Raw genomic sequence first — 24,669 nt, forward strand, 5'->3', positions numbered from 1 at the left:
TCGTAAAAGCGACCGTGGAGTTGTTCTTCTACTTTTGTATGTTGATGACATGATCATTACTGGAGATGATGTTGATGGTATCTCTGATCTCAAGACCTCACTTCACCATACCTTTGAGATGAAGGATCTTGGTTCTCTCAGCTATTTTCTTGGCCTCGAGGTCATCTCCACAGATGATGGCATTTATCTCTCTCAGGCTAAGTATGCTTTAGATCTCCTTGCTCGCGCTGGGATTACAGATAGTCGCACTGAGTCTACTCCTCTTGAGCCTAATGTTCGATTTACCCCTATGGATGGCACTGTTTTGGATAATCCGACACTTTATCGCCAGTTAGTTGGCGGTCTCGTCTACTTGACTGTCACCAGACCAGACATTGCCTATCCAGTTCATGTTCTCAGCCAGTTCTTGTCTGCTCCTCGTACTACTCACTATGCGGCAGTTCTTCGCATTCTTCGGTATGTCAAAGGCACTCTTTTTCATGGCCTTTATTTTTCTGCCCATTCCTCTTTGACCCTTCAGGCATACTCTGATGCTGATTGGGCTGGTGATCCCACTGATCGTCGTTCTACTACTGGTTATTGTTTGTTTCTTGGCGACGCTCTCATCTCTTGGCGTGCTAAGAAGCAAACGTTCACTGCTCGCTCAAGCACAGAAGCTGAGTACCGTGCTCTTGCTGACACCACTGCTGAGGTTATCTCGGTTCGTTGGCTTCTCGAAGATCTGGGTGCTCCTCAGTCTTCCCCTATTGATGTTTTTTGTGATAACCGCAGTGCTATTCAGATTGCCCATAATGATGTGTTTCATGAACGCACCAAACACATTGAGATTGATTGTCATTTTGTTCGACAACGAATCCTTATTGATGCTGTTCGTCTCATTGCTATTGGGACACTGGATCAGACTGCTGATATCTTCACGAAAGCTCATCACCCGACTCGCTTTCGAATTTTGTTATCCAAACTCAAGTTGGTATCCTTAGCTCCCACTTGAGTTTGAGGGGGGATGTTAGAGAATCATTAGTTAGAATCAATTTAGATCAATTAGCATCGTCTATATTTATATAGCATATCTGTACATTAATTGTAGGATTCTATGTCTTTATTATTTTGATTCATTTAGCACCTATAAATACCCCTTGTATATTATACCTCACCGACAACTCAATAATACACTTTTCATATTATTCTCTCAGTCTCTTGTTTCTATCAGTTTTGATTAAAAAAAATTATTACTACGATAAAATACTAGGTCATGTACCATCTAAAAAATTCCTTAGTTATATTCTTGGGTGCTCTGAGAACAAATCATTACTTACTCTTATTAATTAATTTATATTAACAAAATCAAAACTATTATCAAACTAACACAATAAATAATAAGAGTAAAACTATTCATTTACTCTCAGAACACGCACAAAATTTTCAAAATTTGTAGAACTAACTTGCACTATCATGTACCCACTTTTTTCTTTATTGTTTTCAGGTTTCAGCAATGCTTCTTTCACCACCTAAAATCCTAAATGTCATCAACTTTGGTTATGAATTTAGTACTAATCATGCTACGTGTAAACAAAAAATTAATCACAAATCATTCATAATAAATTTTACTTTCACTTTCATTCTCTATACAAATTATCAAATATACTCTAAATGTGAGGACATAGTAAAATTCAGTTACCCTAAATAATCAATAGTTTTGCAGTTAATTCGTAGTTAACATAAGAAAAATAAGAGAACAAACTAATCAAATATGCTCTTTTCTTTTTGTTTAAAAAAAGAAGAGAGAAAGAGAGTGAAATTAAAATAAAGCTGTTACTCATATGGTTAGTTAAAAATTGGTTGGTAATCTAAATCTTTTCAAACAAATCTACAATAATGCTTTGCCAACAAAGCAATAATACAATTAAACAACTACTTGAAAACTTAAATAAATAAATAGATAAAAAAAAACAGAGGTGTATTTCTTCAGAAGAAGTGTATTGAAGTAGAAGAAATAGTGCTTTTTTTAGTTGTAGACACTAACGAGTTGTTAGTGTAGCATTACTGCATTACTTAAAATTTAAGACCTATAAGTACAGTGCCAATATGAATAATGACACCGAAGAATATGTGAGTATAGCTGTATAGGTATTTATGGAGATATAAAAAAAAAACGAGAAATTTAAATAAATTGAAATTTTCCAAAAACCTGGTTATGTAATTATGCAACTTTCTCAACTTTTGTTGGTATGTCTAGAAATAATGAATTATTTCTCGCTAAAAGTGATCCTGATAATTGATTACGAAATATTTAGGGTCAATATTAATAATACAATAATTAATGTTTTGTTAAAATCTTAGGATATATTCCGTATTCGTCTTCCGCTAATATTTATTTGGAGCACACTATAAGATATCAAATAAGAATTTGGAAAATGTAAAAGCTCCCACTTTTGAATTTGGTTCTGTTTCCGAAAAGGAGGTGCTGGTTATGGAAGGACCGGATTCCATGCGAAAAACTTTATGTAATTCAAAACAATCTTTGAGTCATACAGCCTACAAGTGATGAGGGGAGGATCCAAGTGAATAGGAAAGGAAAAGACAAGTTGGTCCAATCTTTCACAAGAGATCCATTATAAAATGACACTAAGACTATGAGCGCTGCTTGAGCAAAACCAAGTCTTCTTTTACTTGAGTTTAGAGATAAGTTTTCTTTTACTCCTTTAAGGCCCAGTGTAAGAATCAACGCTGGTGCTAAGAAGGGTAGCGCCAATGCGAGGTCTTCTTTGAATCATGTGCGAACAGGGACCTCCACAAGCGACAACGACCAAGGTCTTTGCAAAGATCTCCAATTGAAGTGTTTCTTAGGAAGCAAGGTGGATGAGGCGCAGTCAAACATCGTTGTGGTGGTGGTGATACCCAAAAGCTTGGAGACAAAGGTCCGACTGTGTAACTCTTTTGTGGTAAAGTTTTAACTTTTTTTCAAATGATTTTTATGGATTGTGCATCTTTAAATATCATTAGTTGGAACGTGAGGAGAACTTTTAAGAGAATGTCTTAAATTCATTATAAAGACTTGGTTAGGAAATTTTAACCGTCCTTTTATATTTTTATTGAAACACACGTTATCTTTAATTCTATGAAAGATTTTTGGAGCAATTTGAGTTATTTTTCTATGGATATCTTGGAAGCTGTAGGTCACAGGGATGGTATCTGATTTTTAACTTCAGATTCTTCCTTGCTTGCTCGGTTCTCTGGATTTCTGAGCAATGCTTACATGTTCGTATTGGCAGAGCTAATAAGTTTTATGTTTGTAGTGCTATTTATGGGAGTCCCCAATATTCTAATCGTAATTTGCTGTGGTATCATCTTAGAGATATCTTCTCTACAGTGTTAGATCCTTAGCTTGTGCTAGGGGATTTTAATGAGATTGTGTGCTCGGATGAGGTCAGGGTGGTAATTTTTATCCTTCTCGCAGTGCCTCTTTGTTAGATTCTCTAGATTTTTGCTATCTTTTTATTTAGCTACTTCTGGACGGATGTTTACTTGGTTTTTGAGAACTAAGGGATTTAGGGAGATTGCTAAAAGGCTTGATAGAGTGTGTAACAATGGTGATTGGAGGTTGCTTTTTCCGGAGACTTATGCTGAGGTTCTGTGTTGCCTTCACTCGGTCATTGCATTCTCTTAGTTCGGTGCCTCGGAGCCCCAGTGAAGAGGGGCGCCAGACCTTTCAGATTTCAGACAGCCTGGGCATCTCATCCAGAGTATAAACCATTAATCAAGAAAACATGGGACATAATTTCTGCTGCAAGGTGTATTCAGAGGAGTTTTAACTCGATTCAAAGTGCTTCGTTAGAGTTCAATTCTAAAGTTTTTAAAAATATTTTTGCCAACAAAAAAAATCTTGAAATTCAATTAGAGATTGTTCAAAAACGGTCGGAATTTAGTGATGATGTTGAACTGAGGGAGAAGGAGGAGGATTTAAGGGCGGCGCTAAATACTATTTTGGCTCAGGAAGAATTATTCTAGTTCCAGAAGTCCAGGGAGTAGTGGGTGCGATATGAGGATCGTAGCACTAAATCCTTTCACTTACAGACTATCTACCGAGGAAAGCCAATAATATCCATGGTCTTCTTATTAGTGATGGTTCTTGGGCTATGGATCAAGATGTTTTGAAATTTGAGACTCTGAAATTCTACAAAAAGCTTTTTTGTTCTACTAAGCAAGTTGATCTTTCGTGTTTGGGAGTGGTTCCGTCTCCTAAGCTTAGCTGGATGCTTGTGTTTTCTTACTCAGTCGGTGTCCTTCTTGGAAGTTAAGCAAGCAGTTAATATCTTGAGTCCTTTTAAAGCTCCTGGTTCTGATGGTTTTCAAGCGTTTTTCTTCAAAGGGTATTGGGAGGTCGTTGGTCGGGATGTCTAGCAAGTTGTGCAACAAGCCTTTCTTGGTGGCCCCTTGAGTCCGTTCTTAGTTGAAACTCTTATAGTTCTTATTCCCAAGTGTGAAACCCCTGGTGCTTTTAAGGATTTTCGGCCTATTAGCCTCTGTAACGTCATCTATAAGATCATCACGAACGTCTTGGTTAAGAGGTTGCGACCCTTTCTTAATGAGATAGTAAGCCCTACTCAAGGGGGCTTTATTAATGGTAGGGTGCTCCGGATAACATTATTGTTGCTCAGGAGATGCTACATTTTCTCAAGAAGACTAAGTCGAAAAAAAGAGCCATTGTTTTCAAAATTGATTTGGAAAAGATATATGACAGAGTGGATTGAACTTTTCTTGCGGAGTCTTTGGGTATTTTTGGCTTCCCCCAGTGCACTATGAATCTGATTATGAATTGCATACAAGCATCCAACCTGTCTATCTTGTGGAATGGTGCAAAATTGGAAGGTTTCCAACCTCGGAGGGGGCGTAGACAAGGAGACCCTTTGTCGCCCTATCTCTTCGTCTTGCATGGAAAGGCTTCATTAAAGCCCAAGTCAGTTCTGAAAACTGGGAGGCTGTGCCTGTCTCTCGAGGTGGGCCGTGGTTGTCACACCTTATGTTCGCTGATGACTTGCTCCTATTTTGTAAGGCGACCAGGTCTCAAGTTCAGAATGTCATGAGAACTATGGATCTTTTTTGCAAAATTTTGGGTATAAAGGTTAATCTTGAGAAGTCAAAAGTTCTTTTCTCTAAGAATGTATCCAATAGTCGAAAGGAGGTGCTGAGAGAGTTTCTCAGATTCGGTTGACGAACGATTTGAAAAAATATTTGGGTGTTAACATTGGACACCCACGTTCGTCTAGAGCCTTTTTTTGCAGAAACTTTATCCCGTATTAAGTCTAGATTTGCAAACTGAAAAGGTAGGCTTCTTAACAGAGCTGGTAGACTGAGTCATGGAAACCATTTCTTGCCATAACCACAACTATGATAATTATGATGGATTAATCTCACCAAGTCAATCCTTAACATCGAAGGATAAGTTAAGTGAGCATGATTATTATTACTCCATAATTCCTAGCTAACTTACTAATTAGCTTAGAAAAAAGCTAGCATTAGTGGAAACAATAACAACCAACAACCCAAGAATTATCACTAAATGTTGGACATTATGGCTCTAGTAATCCATAAACTCAATTCCCCAAGCCAAGGGGTGGAAATCTACCCCATAATCAAAATTGGCATTTCATCAAACACATAAAGGGCATAAACATAAAATATGGCAAAATTGGGAAAATCATGAAAGCTATGAAGCATAAATAATAACAAGCAACAAAAGTAACTCAACAAACATAAAATAAGCATCAAACATCAAATTCATAAACCAAAACTCAAAATTACAAAACTATGCATCTATAGACAAGAGGAATCGAAATAGGAGCAAGTGTAGAAAAAGGAGTATAATAAAAGAGGAAATTAAAGAAATACTTACATTGAGAAAGCAAAATCCAAAAGCAAAACTTGAACTATAAAATTCTACATTGAAAACCTAATTAAAACCCTAATGAAATTGAGAGAAAACCTAAGCTAACTACCCTAAAACTACTCCTAAAAACTCTTCTATGAAGTATGGTAGTGTATGGTATGATATATGGTTGCTTCCCCCTTCAAATATGCTTCAAAGCCTTCAAAAATGGGCCAAAAATCCCCCAAAACGCGAGTCCACGTGCAATTTTAATGGAGGCACGCGCTGGTACCTGTGCGGACGCACAGGTCTGTGCATGGGCACATATACTTGCTGATTTTCCTCCTGTGCGTGGACACAGACCTGTGCGGGCGCACAGATCCTGATTTCCATTCTGCCCTAAGCATGGGCACAGCCTGTGCGTGGGCACAGGTCCTGACTTTGACCCCTGTGCGTGGGCACAGAAGGTGTGCGTGGACACAGGCTGAAATGCTTTTCTCCTTTGTTTTCTTCATGTTTTCTCCCTTTTTGCATGCTTTCTTCCACTTCTACCAAACCATTCTTGCCTCTAGAACCTGAAATCACTCAACAAACATATCACAGCATCGAATGGAATAAAAGTGAGATTAAATTGCTCAATTTAAGCACAAAAACGCATGTTTTCACATTTATGCTCAATTTAGGGATCAAACACAAAAGTATGCTATTTTGGTGAATAAGTGTGAGTTTATGTGATGAAATCCATCCAATTATAGCCAAAATATATCATCAATACCCCCACACTTAAACAATAGCATGTCCCCATGCTAAACACATACAAAGAAGAAGGATAAAAGGGCAAGCAACTTATTCAATGCAACTACGTTCATGCATGCAACTATGCTATATACTATCTATATATATGTATCTATATGTCCTATTGATTTGGTGAAAACAAACAATCAAATTTTCAAGTAAGAGTATAGACGTATAGGGCTAAGCAGAGAAGTAGCTCAATGCAATCTAAATCTAAAGAATTGATTCAGTCATCAAAAAGAAGCAACTTGCAAGAATGCATGATAAGAAGGGTGGAAACATAGAATTGAGTGATTGAACCCTCACTAGGTATGTATACACTCTCAACGCTCGGTGTTTAGGGTTTAATCACTCAAGTCTCCTCTAATCATGCTTTCAAGGATTTGCTTTTCATCTAACAATCAACAAGTATTTTATGCATATATGCAAGTATCATGAGGTCTTTAGAGGGTTGTAATGGGGTTGGGGTAAGGGTAGGATGAGTATATGACTAAGTAGACTAAAGGATTGAATCTTTGATTAGCTCAAGTACCCAATTTAACCTATATCAATCAACCCACAAAAAATGCATTCTAACCACGCATTACTTCTTTTCACACACATTCATGCCTTAGTTTCTATTCAAAATACATATGCATTCCTTATTCATTTTTTCTTTTCTTTCGGGTAACCTTTGTCCCCTTTTATTATTTTTTTTCATTTCATTTTTTTTCTATTTCTTTTTTTTGTCTATGACAAATGCATATGGTTAAAGCAAATTGACACATGAATGTGCACCCATTTTTTCCAAATTTTCAATAATTACCCAAAACAAAATTTTTCTCTACCAATGCTTCCCAAAATTTTCTCCCACACTTAAATGACACACACTCCTCAACCTAAGCTAATCAAAGAAGTAATTCAAGGTTATTCATGGTTTTTTCGTTTAAGGTTGTGATGTGCTAACAATTAGAACAAAGGGATTAAAAAGGCTCAAAAGGGGTTTAACAAAGGTAGATGGAATGGTAAGTCCATATGGGTGAGTGAGTTTAATTCAAAAATGGCCTCAATCATGCTAAATGCATTCAAGACATCAAACATCGAAAATAAAGAATCAAGCAAAACCAAGATCACAATCATAGAAGAGATGTAGCACACAATGAACAAAAATTGTGGTTGTAATGTGTAACCACTCATTAAAGCTCAAAAACTCACAAGGTATTTTGTTCTTTCCGCTTCTATGCTACATAAAATATCATTCAAGCAAGTTTAAAAATAATTTTCCAAATCAATTCTATAGAATGCCCTAAAAATAAAATTCTTGAAAAATTTTTGTTGTTTTTCACCAAAATTATTTTCTATATGTATGTATGACGTGATGGATACAATTTTCAAAAATTTTCCTAGTTCTATTCCTAATTTTAAACAATGCAAAAACTAACATGAACAATTAGGACAAAATTGAACTAGGTGCTATACTATTCACATCATCCAATCACAACTTCTATCTATAAAATATATACTAAGTGAAATATGCAAAAATGCAACATATAAAATATATACCAACTAGAAATGCAAAATGCAATAGTCTAAGCTAAGATATATATATATATATATATATACTAAAAGAGAATGCAATGCAACAGTTAAGAGCACTCTAAATATCTACAAGTAAAAAGAAACAAAAATAAAGTGCAAAGTGTTCGGAAAAGAAAGTTTACGCCCCAAAATGACGAATCCTCCCCACACTTAAGCGTTGCACGGTCCTCCGTGCACGAACAAAATCCGGGGAGAATGTCTCTCAAGAGCTTCACCATCAGTTGGCGGATGCAGGGGCTTGGGTTGTGAGGAAATTGCCAAGTCCAATGCATGCTCGGCATCTCCCTCTTCGGTATCCTCCTCCTCTCCTGGCTCCTTGTCTTTATGTCTCATCCTCAAAAGAATGAATAAATTATAATTAGAATCATAGGGCAAGTAACACAAAAGGTAAAGGAGAGAGTAAACACACATCTAATTGAGAAATTTTGCGTAGTTGTGTGGTACGATGAAAATGATTAGCCGTGTGTGTATTCCAAGTGTGCATGAGGATAGAATACACATACGGCCGGTTAAAATGGTATCCACACAATCAAAAAGTAAGAATGAGTTCCTCAATTAAATGGCCTAAGATGCAACTAATGGATGAGCAACATTTAAGCACATACAAACTTAGGCAACTACAACAAAAGTGAATTGAATGTAGAAATTATTGGATATTGAAGTTGTGTAAGTGAAAGAGTAAAATTTGATATAATAGCACAACAAACAATAACCAATTCAATGATGAAGAAGAACTACTTATTCATCCTTAGGCATAATCAAATAATCACATAGTTAAGGTGTTTGTTACAGAAAGGTGACCAACTTGATAGAATCAAGTTAAGTCAACTCAAACAAATGCAAGACATTAACAAGAAAAAAGGACCTTGTGATGTGATTATAGTGACTTAAAATCCATGGTGAACAAGCAACTCAATTCAATTCACTAAATTCCATGTACACTCATAAAAGTTTCACCTAATATGCAACAAAATGTAAATGTGTAAATTCAATTAGGTGATAGGAATTGAAGGCAAAGTATAAGTGCATTGATGAAATTCAATCAACAAACAACCCAATCAATCAACAAGCAAACACTTGCAGTTTATTTACCTAACAAACAACTTAAAGCAAAATAAATATAATTACTAAAACAAAAATTAGATGCAATGAAAACGAAGTAAAACAAGTAGAAAATAAGGTAAAAGAAAGAGAAGAGAGGGATGGATGAGAAAAGAAGAGAAGAAGTGTAGAGGAAGAAGAAGGGAAAGGAAGCATAATAGTGAGAAAACAGGGGGTGTGCGTACGCACAGACACGTGTGCGTATGCACACTATGAGGGAAAAGGAAGGTGTGCGCTCGCACACTCTATGCGAGCGCTCCTGGCAGAAGAGGGATGAAGAAGTGTGCGTGCGCACAAGATCGTGCGCACGCACAAGATCGTGCGCACGCACAGAAGACTCTTTTTTTTGGCATGAAGGATCATATGTGCGCGCGCACACGGGTCTGTGCGCGCGTATAGAAGCAAAAGAGGGCAAGGGTTCATGCGCACAGGCCGTTCCCTCGCTCCCACCAGAGAGGCTATCAAATTGTGTGCGGACACACACGTCTGTGCGCCCGCACAGATAACGTAAGAAGGGAGACGCGTGCGAATGCACAGCTTGGTGCGCACGCACAGGTCAAGAAAAATAGGGCAGCGCGCACGCACGGGCTGTGCTGGTGCTGCGACCAGAGGGCATGTCAAGGAGTGTGCGAACGCACAAGCTTGTGCGGCCGCACAGGTGGCAAAAAATGCAGTTTTGTGCGTTCGCACAGAATGGTGCGCACGCACAGATGCCCTGTTTCGCAAAAATTTTTCTCCAAAATTCTAAGGTACCAAGCCTTAGTTCAATAAAAGCTCAACCCTAAAAACATTCAAACATCCAAAATTTCATGACCCACATGCAAATTTACCTACTAAACTCAAAATTAAACTAATCCTAAGCAAACCAAAATAAGCAAAAATGCAATAAACCAAAATTATATACAAGAAAAAGGGTAAGAACAATGTTACCATGGTGGGGTGTCTCCCACCTAGCACTTTGGTTTAGTGTCCTTAAGTTGGACTTATGGAGAGCTCTCATCAAACCTCCTTGAAATCCCACCCAAGCTTGTTTTCTCCAAGGCTTTTGAGATTCCAAAGCTTATGTACCCAAATCTTGTTGTGAATTCCTTTCATTCCATCTAGGTAACAAGCATTTGAAATTCCCAATTCCTACAACACAATAACAACAAAACTCACAATGCCATGGGTGAGAATTCATAGGATAAAAAGAAAATAAAAACCAAAGGTAATAAGAACAATAAAATAAACTCCTAAGACTTAGCAAAAACAAGCAATCAATCAAAACCAACTATTTACATATTAACATATTTACAATAGCCAATAACAAGCACCATGACAACTCCCCGGCAACGGCGCCAAAAATTTGGTAATGACCAAAAGTATAGGTTTGGATTTTCACACTAAAAATAGAATTTGTCCGTTACAAGTATAGTCCAAACCCAACAATTGATCATCCATCAAATTATTATTCTAAAGATCGTCACACTTCAAATCAAATTAACCGATAGTATTTAGACTCTCGGGTCGTTCTCCCTAGGAACTAATGCCAAAGAGTGCACACAATTTTAGTTGTGGAAAACAAGGGGTGTTTTCAATGATGAAAGCAAACAAAATAAAGAGATAAAGGAACAAGCCAAAATTGCAATTAATAAACTAATAAATGAATAAAAGAACTATGTATGGAATATAAACAAGTAAGATTCAAAATTGATTGAAAAAGTGGTTTAAAACATAAATGAAACCTTGACTTGGGATGAGTCATGGAATCCCTTTCTTGCCATAACCACAACTACGATAATTATGATAGATTAATCTCACCAAGTCAACCCTTAACATCGAAGGATAAGTTAAGTGAGCATGATTATTATTAATCCACAATTCCTAGCTAACTTACTAATTAGCTTAGTGAAAAGCTAGTGTTAGTGGAAATAATAACAACCAACAACCCAAGAATTATCACTAAATATTGGACATTAGGGCTCTAGTAATCCATAAACTCAATTCCCCAAGCCAAGGGATGGAAATCTACCCCATAATCAAAATTGGCATTTCATCAAACACATAGAGGGCATAAACATAAAATATGGCAAAATTGGAAAAATCATGAAAGCTATGAAGCATAAATGATAACAAGCAACAAAAGCAACTCAACAAACATAAAATAAGCATCAAACATCAAATTCATAAACCAAAACTCAAAATTGCAAAACTATGCATCTATAGACAAGAGGAATCGAAATAGGAGCAAGTGTAGAACAAGGAGTATAATAAAAGAGGAAATTAAAGAAATACTTACATTGAGATAGCAAAATCCAAAAGCAAAACTTGAACTATAAAATTCTACATTGAAAACCTAATTAAAACCCTAATGAAATTGAGAGAAAACCTAAGCTAACTACCTTAAAACTACTCCTAAAAACTCTTCTATGGTAGTGTATGGTATGATATATGGTTGCTTCCCCCTTCAAATATGCTTCAAAGCCTTCAAAAATGGGCCAAAAAGCCCCTAAAACGCGAGTCCACATGCAATTTTAATGGAGGCACGCGCTGGTACCTATGCGGATGCACAGGTCTGTGCATAAGCACACTTGCTGATTTTCCTCCTGTGCGGATGCACAGGTCCTGATTTCCATTCTGCCCTGAGTATGGGTACAGCCTGTGTGGGGCACAGGTCCTAACTTTGACCCCTGTGCGTGGGCACAGAAGGTGTGCGGACGCACAGGTCCTGATTTTGACCCCTGTGTGTGGGCACAGGCTGAAATGCTTTTCTTCTTTGTTTTCTTCATATGTTCTCCCTTTCTGCATGCTTTCTTCCACTTCTACCAAATCATTCTTGCCTCTAGGACCTGAAATCACTCAACAAACATATCACGACATCGAATGGAATAAAAGTGAGATTAAATTGCTCAATTTAAGCAAAAAAACGCATGTTTTCACATTTAGGCTCAATTTAGGGATCAAACACAAAAGTATGCTATTTTGGTGAATAAGTGTGAGTTTATGTGATGAAATCCATCCAATTATAGCCAAAATATATCATCAAATATGGATTCATCAAGGGGTTTTCTTGGAATACCAGTAGCCTTTCTCAATCTTTTTAGTTTGAAAAGTGGCACTCGGATTGTTGTCTTGCTGCTTTTGTTCCTTTTGTTCATATCACGAACACAGCTTTGAGGGTAGAGGATGTTTGGTCCCACGATCACTGGAATTGGAGAGTGTTGTTCACTTCCATTGCTAATGACTTTAAAATCAGGTTGACTTCTATTCGACCAGGTTTGTATGGTGATCTTGATCTTGATTGGTTGTGGAGTAGTTCTAACTCTAAGGTTTGTTCGGTTAGGTGCGGATATGATTGGTTGCTGAGTCATGAGACTTTTTGGGATCCTGCTATTAATTTACTCTGGCTTTAATGGATGCAAATTCCGAAAAAGATTAAGCTACTCCTGTGGCTCGAGATTCAAAATGTCGTGCCAACCAGTCGATTCTGTTGCTGCAAAGGCTTAGTGTCTCTGCGATCTGCCCTCGATGCAACCTGGTGAAAGAAGATGTATTGCATTACTTCAGAGATTGCATTAAAGCCCAAGATGTTTGGCATATCTTGGGGATTGGACGAAACATAGATGATATTGGCAGGAATTTCCATAGTTGGGTCAAGCGTAACTTTCATGCTAGCGAGTGCTTGTTCTTCGTGGCAATTTGGTGGATTTGATGTGATCGTAACAATGATATTTTCAAGGATGATAATGCCTGGAGTACTTTTAAGGTAATTCTTCTAATTAAAAATGTAGCTAAAGATTTTGGTATCATGTTTGTTTTTGTAGGGAACGCAAACCCAAATTCTCCTTCCTTTTCTTGGATTCCTCCTAATTCGGTGATTAAGTTGAATTGTGATGCTCGTATTTTGGTTTCTCGGGATGTGGCTGGTTTTGGGTGCATTCTTAGGGATCACTTGGATAATTGGATTAAGGATGATTCAGGTATTTTTCCTGAGGTCAATGTTGTTAGAAGTAAGCTTTTTGCCATATTGTGTGGTCTCTGTTTGGCTTAGAATTGTGGGTTTAAAGAGGTCATTTGTGAGACAGATTGCATCAATGTGTATCATGCTATTGTTCAGAGCTCTTTGGGTGTTCATCTTAATCTCACCGTCAAGATCCAAAAACTGTGTAACAAGTCCTGCACTGTGGATTTGGCTCTAATCCAATGAATTGTGAACGCGGCAGTGGATTACTTAGCGAAAACTGCCGTGCGTTCCAATATTTTTTATACGGAGTGGTTGTTGTCCCAGCAAGATTTGGTTAAGTAGCAAAGAATATGTCCCTTTTCTCTTAGTTTGTTTTATGTGTGTTACTTTTGTCCTTAGTCACAAAAAAAAATTTGAGATGTGTAGAGAATTTTGTTGTTGCTACAAAATTGTTGAACTAAGATGAAGGAGAAAACACATGAGATTTCATGATCGATGTTTTTTTTTTTTTTGTTTTCCACGGTATCCCTCAACCCGACAAGTTAAAGACTAATCCGTCGTGGATCTGAGCTCCATTTAAGGGTCTGCCACTGATGCGTGAGCATCTTTCCTATCTTTTTCTAGTGAATTTGCATTCAAATTGTTGATTTTAATCAAGATTTAAATATCTTTTAGCCACTATGGATGCTACTTTGATTCATGTACAATTTTGTTTATTTTAGGAAGCATTCGGATGGATTTGATGAAATTTCTGTAGAAAAAGAGAAGGAAACGAATGATGTTGTCAACCCTGACCTCCATACACTCTAACACAAATAACTCGATCTACAGAAGTCCAATTAACGTGATTTCAGTGGCATTGAAAAAGTAACTTCCAGAGCTTTCCAACGATGTATAATAGTCTACACTTCTTCTCCAGCAATTCGGCAAGAGTGGCGCCTAACTTGGGATTCTCCAAGTTAGGCACCAAGACAAACTCTACACGTTAAGTGCATGCTGTATAGGTGGCGAACAAGAGAAAGGCCTCACTTGCACACTGCCAAGGTGGCGCCAGGACAATCATAAGCATTCAATTGGGTTCGGCCAGCCTCAAGTTAGGCACTACACCCTCCCAAGTTAGGCGCCAGGTCAAGCAATGCACGCCCAATCCTAGCTGCCTCCTCCAAGTCCAACTCTATCATCTCAAGTTAGGCGCCACTCCTATGAAAGGCAATGGTCCCCACTCATTCATCATGGCCTACACGAAGAGCTCAAACATTTATTCTAATTATAATTAGGAAAAGATATTATTTAATTTTAAAAAATATATTTTACATTAAGTAGGATTAGATATAAAAAGAAAAAGAATCAGCCCTTCGAGCTCCTCTCTTCTCTTATACCTCATTCCGCACTTTACAGTTTTTTAGAACCCTAGTTTTCTCTCTAAACCACGAGCAATTAAACCTCCACTGTTAAGGTTAGGAGTTCTGTTTATTCTATAGATTAATACTATTACTGTTCTATTTTAATTCATGTATTGATTTCAATTTCAAGAATTGTTTTCGTTCTTTATCTTATGAATCTGGGTGGAACGGAAGTATGACACTTGTTCTAATTGAGTTCTTGTAAAACTTGAAAAAACTCTTTACTTGAACAACAGCTTGAAAACAATTTCTCCTAAATTTCTAATTATCCGAACTTAACGGGATACGTGACATATAATCATCTTATATTTGGATAATTAGGATTTCTGTGGCATATAAACTAGAATTCAACTTAACCCTCTAATTGAAATCAAGCGACCAAGGAATTAGCAGTTGAGGAAAGATAGAGGAGATTAAAAAGGTCTAAGGAATTAGGGTTTAGTCACATATAGTTTGACATGAATTGAATCTTGCATGATTAAAATAGTTGGTAAGAAAAGTTAATCCGAAAGATAAATATCTCTGAAACCTTAACTATTTTCGCCCATATTATTCACACCAATTTACTGTTTGCTTTCTGATATTCTGAATTTACTGTTAATGCTTTTGAACTCTTATAACACCATTTTTTTTGTCTAACTAAGTAAATTACGCAATCATTGTTGCTTAGTCCATCAATCCTCGTGGGACCGACCCTCATTCACTTGAGGTACTATTTAGTACGACTCGGTGCACTTGCCGGTTAGTTTGTGGACTTTAAATTCCAGACCAGCTGCTGGCCAATGAATTGCTGCATGCACAAAGCTGAATTCGAACCTTCGACACTTGCTTAAACAGACGAGTGAGCTGACCGTTCGACCAACCCAAGTTAGTTAATGTGTTGAATCATACATGAGAGAGACTAAGACCATCTTCTGTTAATAGAAAGCCCAAGAAGAATCGAATAAATCATTACCTAATTGAGGTTTCGTGCATAACTTCAAAATTAAAATGGTTCACTTCAAAATTAAAATGGTATATATATATATATATATATATTAACTTTACATTTGAACTATAGAACAATTTCAAAGGAAGCCGTAACAGAACAATTAAGTTAGAAATACTCGTCCCTATGAAGTTCGGATCCTTCTCAGATTTATCGTATTCGTGTGCACGAATACATTTTAAACACAACATTCATCGACACTCGTCCGACACGCGTATCTTCTGTGTCTAAACTATGTCTTGATAAAAAAGTAAAAATTATTCTCCAAACATATTTGAACATATCTAAATATCATCACATGTCAACATATCTAACCTTATTCTTAATATGTATTCATAAAATAAATTTAAAAATAATATATATTATTAAAACAAAAAATATTTAAATATTTTATATAATTAAAAAATATTAAAAATAATTAAAAATTTAATTTATATTTTAATATCAATAGAATATTAAAATATTATTACAATTTATCTAAAAAAATATTTTATATATATATACCGTACTCATGTGTCTTATAATTTAAATTATAATTTAAATTCACATGTTCTCATGTGTCTTATAATTTAAATTATAATTTAAATTCACATGTTCGCATATCCCTGTCCATGCATCTAAGGGTGGCAATGGGTAGGATAGGATAGGATAGGATTTGGATCCACCCCTAACCCTACTCGCGGGTTGAGAATATCCCAACCCTAACCCTATCCGCTCTTAACCCGCGGGTACCCGATTCTACCCGCGGATTACAAAAAATATACAACATTATTATATAACTTGATGATAATTTAAAATAGAACTGATTTTTATGTAAAAAAAAATATTAAATTATCAATTAATGATTTTCTTTTAGTGACTAAGGATCTTTCGCATTTAGTAAGAGGTCTTTGATTCAACATTCACTTAAAACATATTTTTATATAAGTATATAATATAAACATATATAGAGTGCGAGTTGGTCGGGTTGGGTTGAGCTCAACTCGCACCCTACCCGACCCGCACGAGAATCCTACCCGCACTCTACCCTACCCGTTGCGGATCGAGTTGGCAACCTTACCCGAACGGGTGGGATCGGATTGGGTACCCGCGGTTAGGATACATATTGCCACCCCTACATGCATCATAGGTCAAAACACACGACGTTAAAGAACAGGATTAGGACAAACGCCGTACTTGTTAGGGTGCTTACTGTCAAAACTTATTTATTGAAAGGGAAAAAAAAAATAACAAGGACATTAGTTGACAAAATCCACAAAGAATTAACTGCAACACAAGAAAATATGCAGAGCCACAAGTCAATACACAATCAAACAAAAGCTCAAACGAAGTGGTAACAACATTTCTTTTTTCTTAGTGAACCCCAAAGCGCAAATTAATATGTACCACCTTACTAGATAGAACTACAAATTGCAAATCTTAATCTAAGTACAACCTTTCACTTTGTGTATGAAAAAACTTAAAACCACCCCTCAGGATACGAAATGTATTTATTACAATGAAAATAACTGGCAACTAAACTAAGCACAAGGGAATGCAAAAAAGTGAATTACTTCCTCCTGACAATTTCTAGCTTCTACAACAGTGCCATGAGAAATATAGATCTATTAAAGAGGACCTATCTAGTGCTGTAAATTTACCTGAAACGAGATTTGAGAAAAATGTTCCTGGTCATACAGCTCAAATCAACGTATCTGGGAAGGCGAACAAAGCAGTCCAGAAGCATCTTCCCCTACCACCGCAAGATCACAAACAGTACACAGCTCCCCCTTCTGGCTTGGCACAAATCGGGAAGTACAATATGGGCAAGAGACATCCTTCTGTCCGCGATAGATTGGCACATAGGTTGCACCGCAAATTACGAATGGGTTTCTGAAATCATAGTTCAACTCTGTTGTATCAGTCATACTTCTTTCTGCAACTGCAATCACTTGCCTTGCTGCCTTTGTTTGGCTTTCAACAGTGGGATTTGTTTCAAGTAGCCTCCTGGCAAAGTTATAAGCTGTTGCAAGGTTCTTTGCCTTGACACAGACGGTCATGGCATTCTGCAAGGCTAACCTCAAGTGAGGTGTCTGAAGGTTGCAGTGAGTGAAATAAGCTGCAAGTTCCTGCTGTCTTGCGGGATTGTCCCTGATTTCCCTTCTCTTCAGTTCCATCTGCAGACCCAAAACATATTCTTTGACTATGATAATCAGTTCCTTCACCTCATCCACTTCCCTCCTTGACTCAACGACCACTAAAGGAATTGTATGAAGAATATTAACAAATGTCCGAAGAGCCTCGGTGAATTTTCCAGCAGTAGTTAACTTATAACCAGCTCTAAGCTTTTCATCAAGTTGAGAGAATTTGAAAGGAAGTGCTGGTGGGCCCCTCACATTAGCACTGGCTGACTCGGTCCAGCCTCTTTCAATAGCAAGTGATATGACTGGAGCAGAAGAAAATGCACGCAGATACGAATGACTGCCACTATGGAGATCAATAAACATAGATCTCAAGGGGGTAAAATTTCTTATTCCAAGCTGCCGGTTCAATAACCTCATTGCAGTCTCAAAATTTCCAGCAGCTGCGTGATCAGCAGCAAGAGATGATTTCTGAATCCATATCTGGCTTACTGGCATACCAGGTGTCGGAGTCACAAAAACGGAAGAAGCGCTATTAGCAGCTCTTGGGGTGTCCTCTTCAGGGCCCAGACCTAAATCTTCCATCTCCCATCCACCTTCTTCATCATTTTCTTCAGCTACTTCTCCATCCTCCAGGATAGCAGCAACATCTCCATTCTGTACGCCATCCACATCAACAATGTCAAGCTCCTCGCCCCAATCTGCATCAGCAGCTTCATACTCTTCTTCATCAGCAACTCCCCTACCTGCATTGTCAAATGCACCATCAAACATGCCTCGCATGACCCTAAGGAGGGGCCAATCACTTCCACACATGACAGGTGATGGCGGCATCAAGAGAGATGGAACTTTTCCCTCCGGCAAAGATGGAACATCATCTCCCAGTTCAGCCGCAAGCCGCTCAGCAACATCATGCAGGCCATGGACTGATGCAGTGATGTAAGCAAGGGGCAAATGGCTTACATTCTCCAAGATCTTAACACGTTCTCGAACATCACCCAAATATAAAGCATTGTGAAACTGGCCCATCACATCATTCTTAACTTCAGCTATTTTCAACATCTTTGAGAGTTTCTCCAAGTTACCAGTGACAAGATACAAGAAAGATAATCGCTCAAAATTTTTTGTCCTCTGGTAAGCATACTCTACTATGCCAGCATTGCCTTGGCGAAGAGCCTCAACCCCCAAACGATACCAGTGATCTTTCTCATCAATTGCTGTAGCTGATGCAACTGCAGTTTGAATGTTCCCACTCTCTAAAGCCAAATTGAAACGAATCCTCTCATCTTTCACAAAATGGAGTGCAACCTCGGGAAAGCCCTTCTGTTGGAGATAAGCAATCACGGCTTGTCCACAGAGCTGTGAGTTCCTTATCATGTTCATGACATGATCATATCTCTTCTTCAAGAGGGAAAGCTTAAAAATATACTCGGTTGCATCAATAATTATTGCTCTGCTTTTTCCATCACGATCCAAGCAAAAGATTGTGTTTCCAGAAACCTTTGTGATATAAATCGGAATGTCCAGTGTTTTTATTATCCCACTATCTCCATTGGGAAGACAGTATTTAATGTGGTTCAGTGTTGTATAAATGAAAACTCCATTATCATCCCAGGCTCCACTTTTTACACGGATTGTCTCGTGGAGTGTACATTGGTGCACAAGTTTCTTGCTGGCAATTATAATGGCATGTTTGCTGAGCAAAGCAACATGTTCCATGTCATTGGACCAGACAACATATTTGATGAATGGGGTCTGAAGTTCACCAAGAACAATCCTCTGCTGAAGATCAAATATTACAACCCTATCCTCTGATCTACACAGTACGTTCCCAGTTCCTGCATAGAATATTGCATCAGTGGCAATTGGAAGGGCACTTTTTTTAACAGTCTCATTCTTTGAATTTTTTATAAGGACTTGATTGTTGCTCTTCTCAAGCACGGCAAACCGATTCCGGGACACAAAGACTGCTGATCCTCCATGACCTTTTTTAGCATCCTGCAAATCACCCCTACCATAGCTGTCCTTTGTTATGCAATATAACTCATAAGATCCACCATCCACATCTGAACACAGAAGAAATGCATTGTCAGTTGGGCTGTAGGAAAGAGTCTTAGGACTTTGATTCAAGCTTAGGGAGCCTGGTCTTCGAAATGGAAGGATTTGTGTGTCTCTTTGAGTGGAGAATTCATAAGAACACAAGAACCGTTCTTTTGTGTAGAACAACGTATCCCCACTGACTACAAATGCTGGCCTTTCTCTCTCCAGCTTGAAAACAATCATGCCACTGTCATGACCAGCTGCCAACAGGTTCATTTCAGGATGGGCTGCCAGAATCCAAAACCGGTCATGCTCTCGGCGGAATGTTTGAACTCCCGTTCGCTTTGTTGCATCCCATATACGAATACTTTTATCTTCAGAATTTGAGACTATAATATCCTGTTTTGCATGGAACATTACACATGAAACATTATTCATGTGTCCTCTCAAAGTGTCCACTTCCCATGCCTTTGTGTCTGAAAAGAGAGAAATATTTTATAAGTAGCATAAATTTAAATGGTATCAAGTTTCTTTTTCCCTATACAGCATAGTCTACAATATTTCAAGCATCCATCAACCGAGGCTAGACATAAAATTTAGCTCAAAATAAATATATCTATGTTCCTCTGCACAATTATTAGAAAAGCAATGATATTATAAGGAATTCAGATCAGCTCAATATTTAAAATAAGATATGGAAAGACAGGGATATCCTCAGTGTAACTAAGACCAAGTGGTTTCATATTTTACCATTCATCCTCCAAAGCTTTACTTGCCGATCATCTGCTCCCGAAACAATAAGAGGCAGTGTAGGATGAAATGAAGCCCAATTGACTCCCCGGTCATGACCTTCCAACACATACTTAACAACTGCATCAATACCGCCAAAAAGATCTGTGTTCATCTGACTCAGCCGCAGTAGGTCATCAGCAGGAGACGCATTTTTTCTCTTGAGAGAAGAAATATCCCAAACACGAACAGTCTGATCCAGAGAGGCCGACACAACAAGGTCCTCCTTTGGATGGAACAAGGCACACATAACATAATGATTATGGCCAGTTAAAACAGATATACAGGTACGTGACTGCCAGTTCCAAACGCGAATGGTCTGATCATCACTCGCACTCACAATCCATGGGTTCTCATGATGAAATTGCACCGTACGAATATAATCAAGGTGTCCTAGAAGAGTGAACAAACACCTATGCAGCTTGTAATTCCAAACCTTAATCTTGTAATCATCACCTGCCCAATGGGGAAATTAAAAAAAAAAAAAAAAACAGAAAGAAGACTGTCGGAAATAGAATCACACGAAAACCCCAATGATTAGAACAAGATACGATCTATACTATCATAGCACATTCTATAGTTGAAAGCAAAAAACACATCAACATTGTGACGATACCTTTTCTCTTGTATACCTAACGAAGTTTCATCTTTAAATATTTTTGTACTCTATTTGAATTTTTTGTTGTTTAGAAATGTATACATACATATTTAATTTATATCTCTGTATTTGTGTTCTACACTTAAACAAACTTATATCATTTAATAATCATATTTGTATTGGTGCAACATATTAGTATATTACCAAGTATCAGATCCAAAGAGATAGACTACATAAACTTCTTCCTCTTCATGCCTCGACACACAAAACACAACAACCATCAAACAGTATTAAAAAAAAAAGGATGAAACTAGTATTCTATCAAAAGCCAATCTTTTTCACAACCCTCCCTCTCTTACTCTCCCGACCCATTTAAATGGATCTACGGTAGGACAAAAGAACAAACAATATGGCATTAAACAATCACAGATCCACAAAAACTCAATGGAACACAGATGCAGATGAAAAAGCAGAAAAAACAGAGCATGGAAAGTAATCTAGAACAAGGAAATCGTAATGAATCAAGGGTTATGAGCAACCTCCGGAAACGAATAGAGGCTGAGAGTAGTGGAAATGAACCCCTCGAACAGGACCATCGTGCTCGTCGAACTTGTCAATTAGGGTTCCCATGCGGTAATCCCATAGCTGGATAACTCCACTGTGAAGACTGGCGAGGATCCATGGCCTCTTGGGGTGGAAGCTGAGGCCCTTCACTCTGTTACTCTTCGTCTCGAACTTAGTCAGCATCTTCTCCAATGGAAACTAGCGATCTCCTCTGCGAGGAAACACCGTCAAATGAAATCGAAGCGATGGATCGATCGAGCGAAGTATGTAGTGAAAGTGGAAATTGAAGAATTGAAGAGTTGAGGGGAAGGGAGAGTAGGAGTTAGTTACCTGAGATGAGGTTAGGGCTAATGCATGCGTGGAGAGAAGAGGGAAGAAGAACAAGTTCAGATCCAAAATGGGAAGAGAAATGAAGGAGAAAGGGGTTTGAATAGTGTGGAGCTTAGATCTAAGAACTTGGGTCAGTCACCTTGCTCTTATTTTTACCATCAAAATTTTGTATTACATGAAACTCTTCAACACATGTCAAATTACTTCGTGTTTCTTTGGAATGGTTTTTTACTTTTTTGAGTGAATTTATTCAATTTTAAATATGTTTAAATATATTTTTCTAAAAGTATATTTATTAAAAAATATTTTTTTTTTTAAAACCAACAATATTTTATTTTTAAAATAAGTAAAAAAAAAATTTTAATACTTAAATTTTTTTTTTTAAAGTCATTGAAAACTAATTTTTACTATTATTTTTTTCTTAGGATTATTTTTACACTAGTTCAATAGATATTTATTTTATCTATATAAATATTTTTACACTTAATGATAGAACTGACGTAACATGCTTCTAAAAGTATTTTTTGATTTATTTCTTTTAGTTCGTTAAATACAATTTATTATAATCAATTAATTATATCAATTAATTGATTTAATTATATATTCAAATATCACATGATTTATTATCATTTATATCAATTTGTTTTCGTAATATTTTTTAATTTATTTCTTTTAATGTTCTGATAGTATTATTTAATTTATTTCTTTTAATTTTTTAAACAAAATTAATTATACTAATTATGTATATTAATTAATTGATTTGACTAATTTATTAGTCATTAAAATAATAGATTTATGAATAAAATAGACAACTGAGATATTTTTAACTAATAATTAAATCAAATCAAATTATATGTATTGAGTCAAATTCAAATCATGTGAATTAAGGATAAAATAAGATGATTTTTTATTTATTCAAATTGAATGCAATAAATACAAATTAATTTTGTTAGATAATCATAATTTTCTAGTCTTTTATATATAGATGGCCAAACAAAATGATTATCACTCTTACTATTTTAACTCTTTTTTTTTTTATGTGTAATTTCTTTTATGCATAAATCTACTCAAAATAAAAAAAACATGGATGAATGTTTTATTGATGGTGTTGTTTGACGAATACTATAATCCAAAAATATCCCAATTTAAGCATTCTACTGTTATCAATGTATATTTTTATAGTATTAGATAGAAGAATATTTGTTAAAATGATATACACCAATTAAAATGAATTTTCTTTGTCAATCTGTTATCTTTTACCTAACAAATAACATCCATGTTGAATATATTATTCTCATCAAAAGTCATATATAATTTATTGATAAATCTGTGTAAAAATACTTCTATGATGACCAAACACCATATCATTAACTCGCTAAAGTTAATTTTCTTATAATTATGCCAATGTATAACACTATGAGATTATATTTTTTCAAAAATTATATTACATTTGTTTTTAACGAGGTGGATGAGTTTTTGGGCCTAATCATGGTTGAAATTGAGGAAAGATAAAAAAATATTAATAATACAAATATTATTTATTTTTAATACCCAATAATAAAAAATATATAAATTAAAATTAATATTGTTTCATAAAACATAGTAAAACGTATATTATACTCGAAACATATTAAATCCGTATCAACTATCATTATTTATTGGTTATATCGTAATAAATCTGATTATTAAAAAAATTAAAATTAACTTAAATATACATAATATTATTCCATACCTTTCATTTTTATTTTGTCTTCATAAAAGGTCATATATGCTAAAAAAAATCTTTTTTTTTATATCAACGGTTCTTCTATTCAGTAATTTTTATAAAAAAAATTATGGATGTTTTTGTTGGAGGACATAGAATAATATTGTAATCGACAAGAATATATGAAATTTTAAAATGCTTAAGCATGTATTTGGCACTTGGCATATTTGTAGATGAAGTGCAGAATGGATAAAAAGATAGCTAATAAAAAAAATAAATAGTTAAAATTTTCTCAATACTAAAGTGTAAGAAGTGTAAATGTTATATTTGCTTTGTATGCTTTTAAACTCCATCTGCCTCATGGGTATTTGTGACTAAGTAATTATTAAAAAAATTAGTTTAATATCTATTTTATATTTTATTTAAAGTATAGGATAAAGTATATTTTTTGTTCCTAAAGTTTGACAAAAGTTTTAAAAATATTCCTAAATTTTATATTTTTTTAAATTTTTTCTGAAAATTTTTTGATTTGCATCAAATATACCCATGGTGGCTAATTTTAAAAAAAAATTAAGATCAATTTAACAACAATTTCATAAAAACAACCTCAACACAAGCAAATCAAGCATAATTTTCATGCATTATTGTTATATTGATATTAATTAATTTTTTTAAAATTTAGTTGTTGGGAGTATATTTTATGCAAATTAAAAATTTTTTGGATAAAATTAAAACAAAATAAAACTTAAGGATATTTTGAAACTTTTGACAAATTTTAAAGACAAAAAATATATTTTATCCTAAATTATAATAGTGAGTAAATTTTTTATGCCTTTTTTTTTAAAATAA

At 35.9% G+C, this 24,669-nt stretch overlaps 1 protein-coding gene across 1 annotated transcript; it reads right to left on the reverse strand.

Annotated features, from left to right (window-relative positions):
* Positions 1 to 17,005: 17,005 nt before the first annotated feature.
* LOC107617543 (coatomer subunit alpha-1) lies at positions 17,006 to 22,326 on the reverse strand. Its single transcript, XM_016319319.3, has 4 exons — positions 22,116 to 22,326; positions 21,761 to 21,996; positions 20,585 to 21,079; positions 17,006 to 20,310 (listed from the first exon to the last, which is right to left on the reverse strand). The coding sequence occupies exons 2-4, from the start codon at positions 21,966 to 21,968 to the stop codon at positions 17,360 to 17,362; spliced, it is 3,654 nt and encodes a 1,217-aa protein (XP_016174805.1). The 5' UTR covers positions 21,969 to 21,996; positions 22,116 to 22,326; the 3' UTR covers positions 17,006 to 17,359.
* Positions 22,327 to 24,669: the final 2,343 nt, after the last annotated feature.

Source organism: Arachis ipaensis, chromosome B9, assembly GCF_059453495.1.
Source record: "Arachis ipaensis isolate K30076 ecotype BB chromosome B9, ASM5945349v1, whole genome shotgun sequence".
NCBI lineage: Eukaryota > Viridiplantae > Streptophyta > Magnoliopsida > Fabales > Fabaceae > Arachis > Arachis ipaensis.

Coding starts and splice junctions, on each gene's coding strand:
- LOC107617543 (XM_016319319.3), bottom strand. CDS start 21,968: ATGCTGACTAAGTTCGAGACGAAGAGTAACAGAGTGAAGGGCCTCAGC. Junction 21,080..21,760: donor GCCTCTATTCGTTTCCGGAG/GTTGCTCATAAC, acceptor CCCATTGGGCAG/GTGATGATTACAAGATTAAG. Junction 20,311..20,584: donor AAAGCTTTGGAGGATGAATG/GTAAAATATGAA, acceptor CTCTCTTTTCAG/ACACAAAGGCATGGGAAGTG.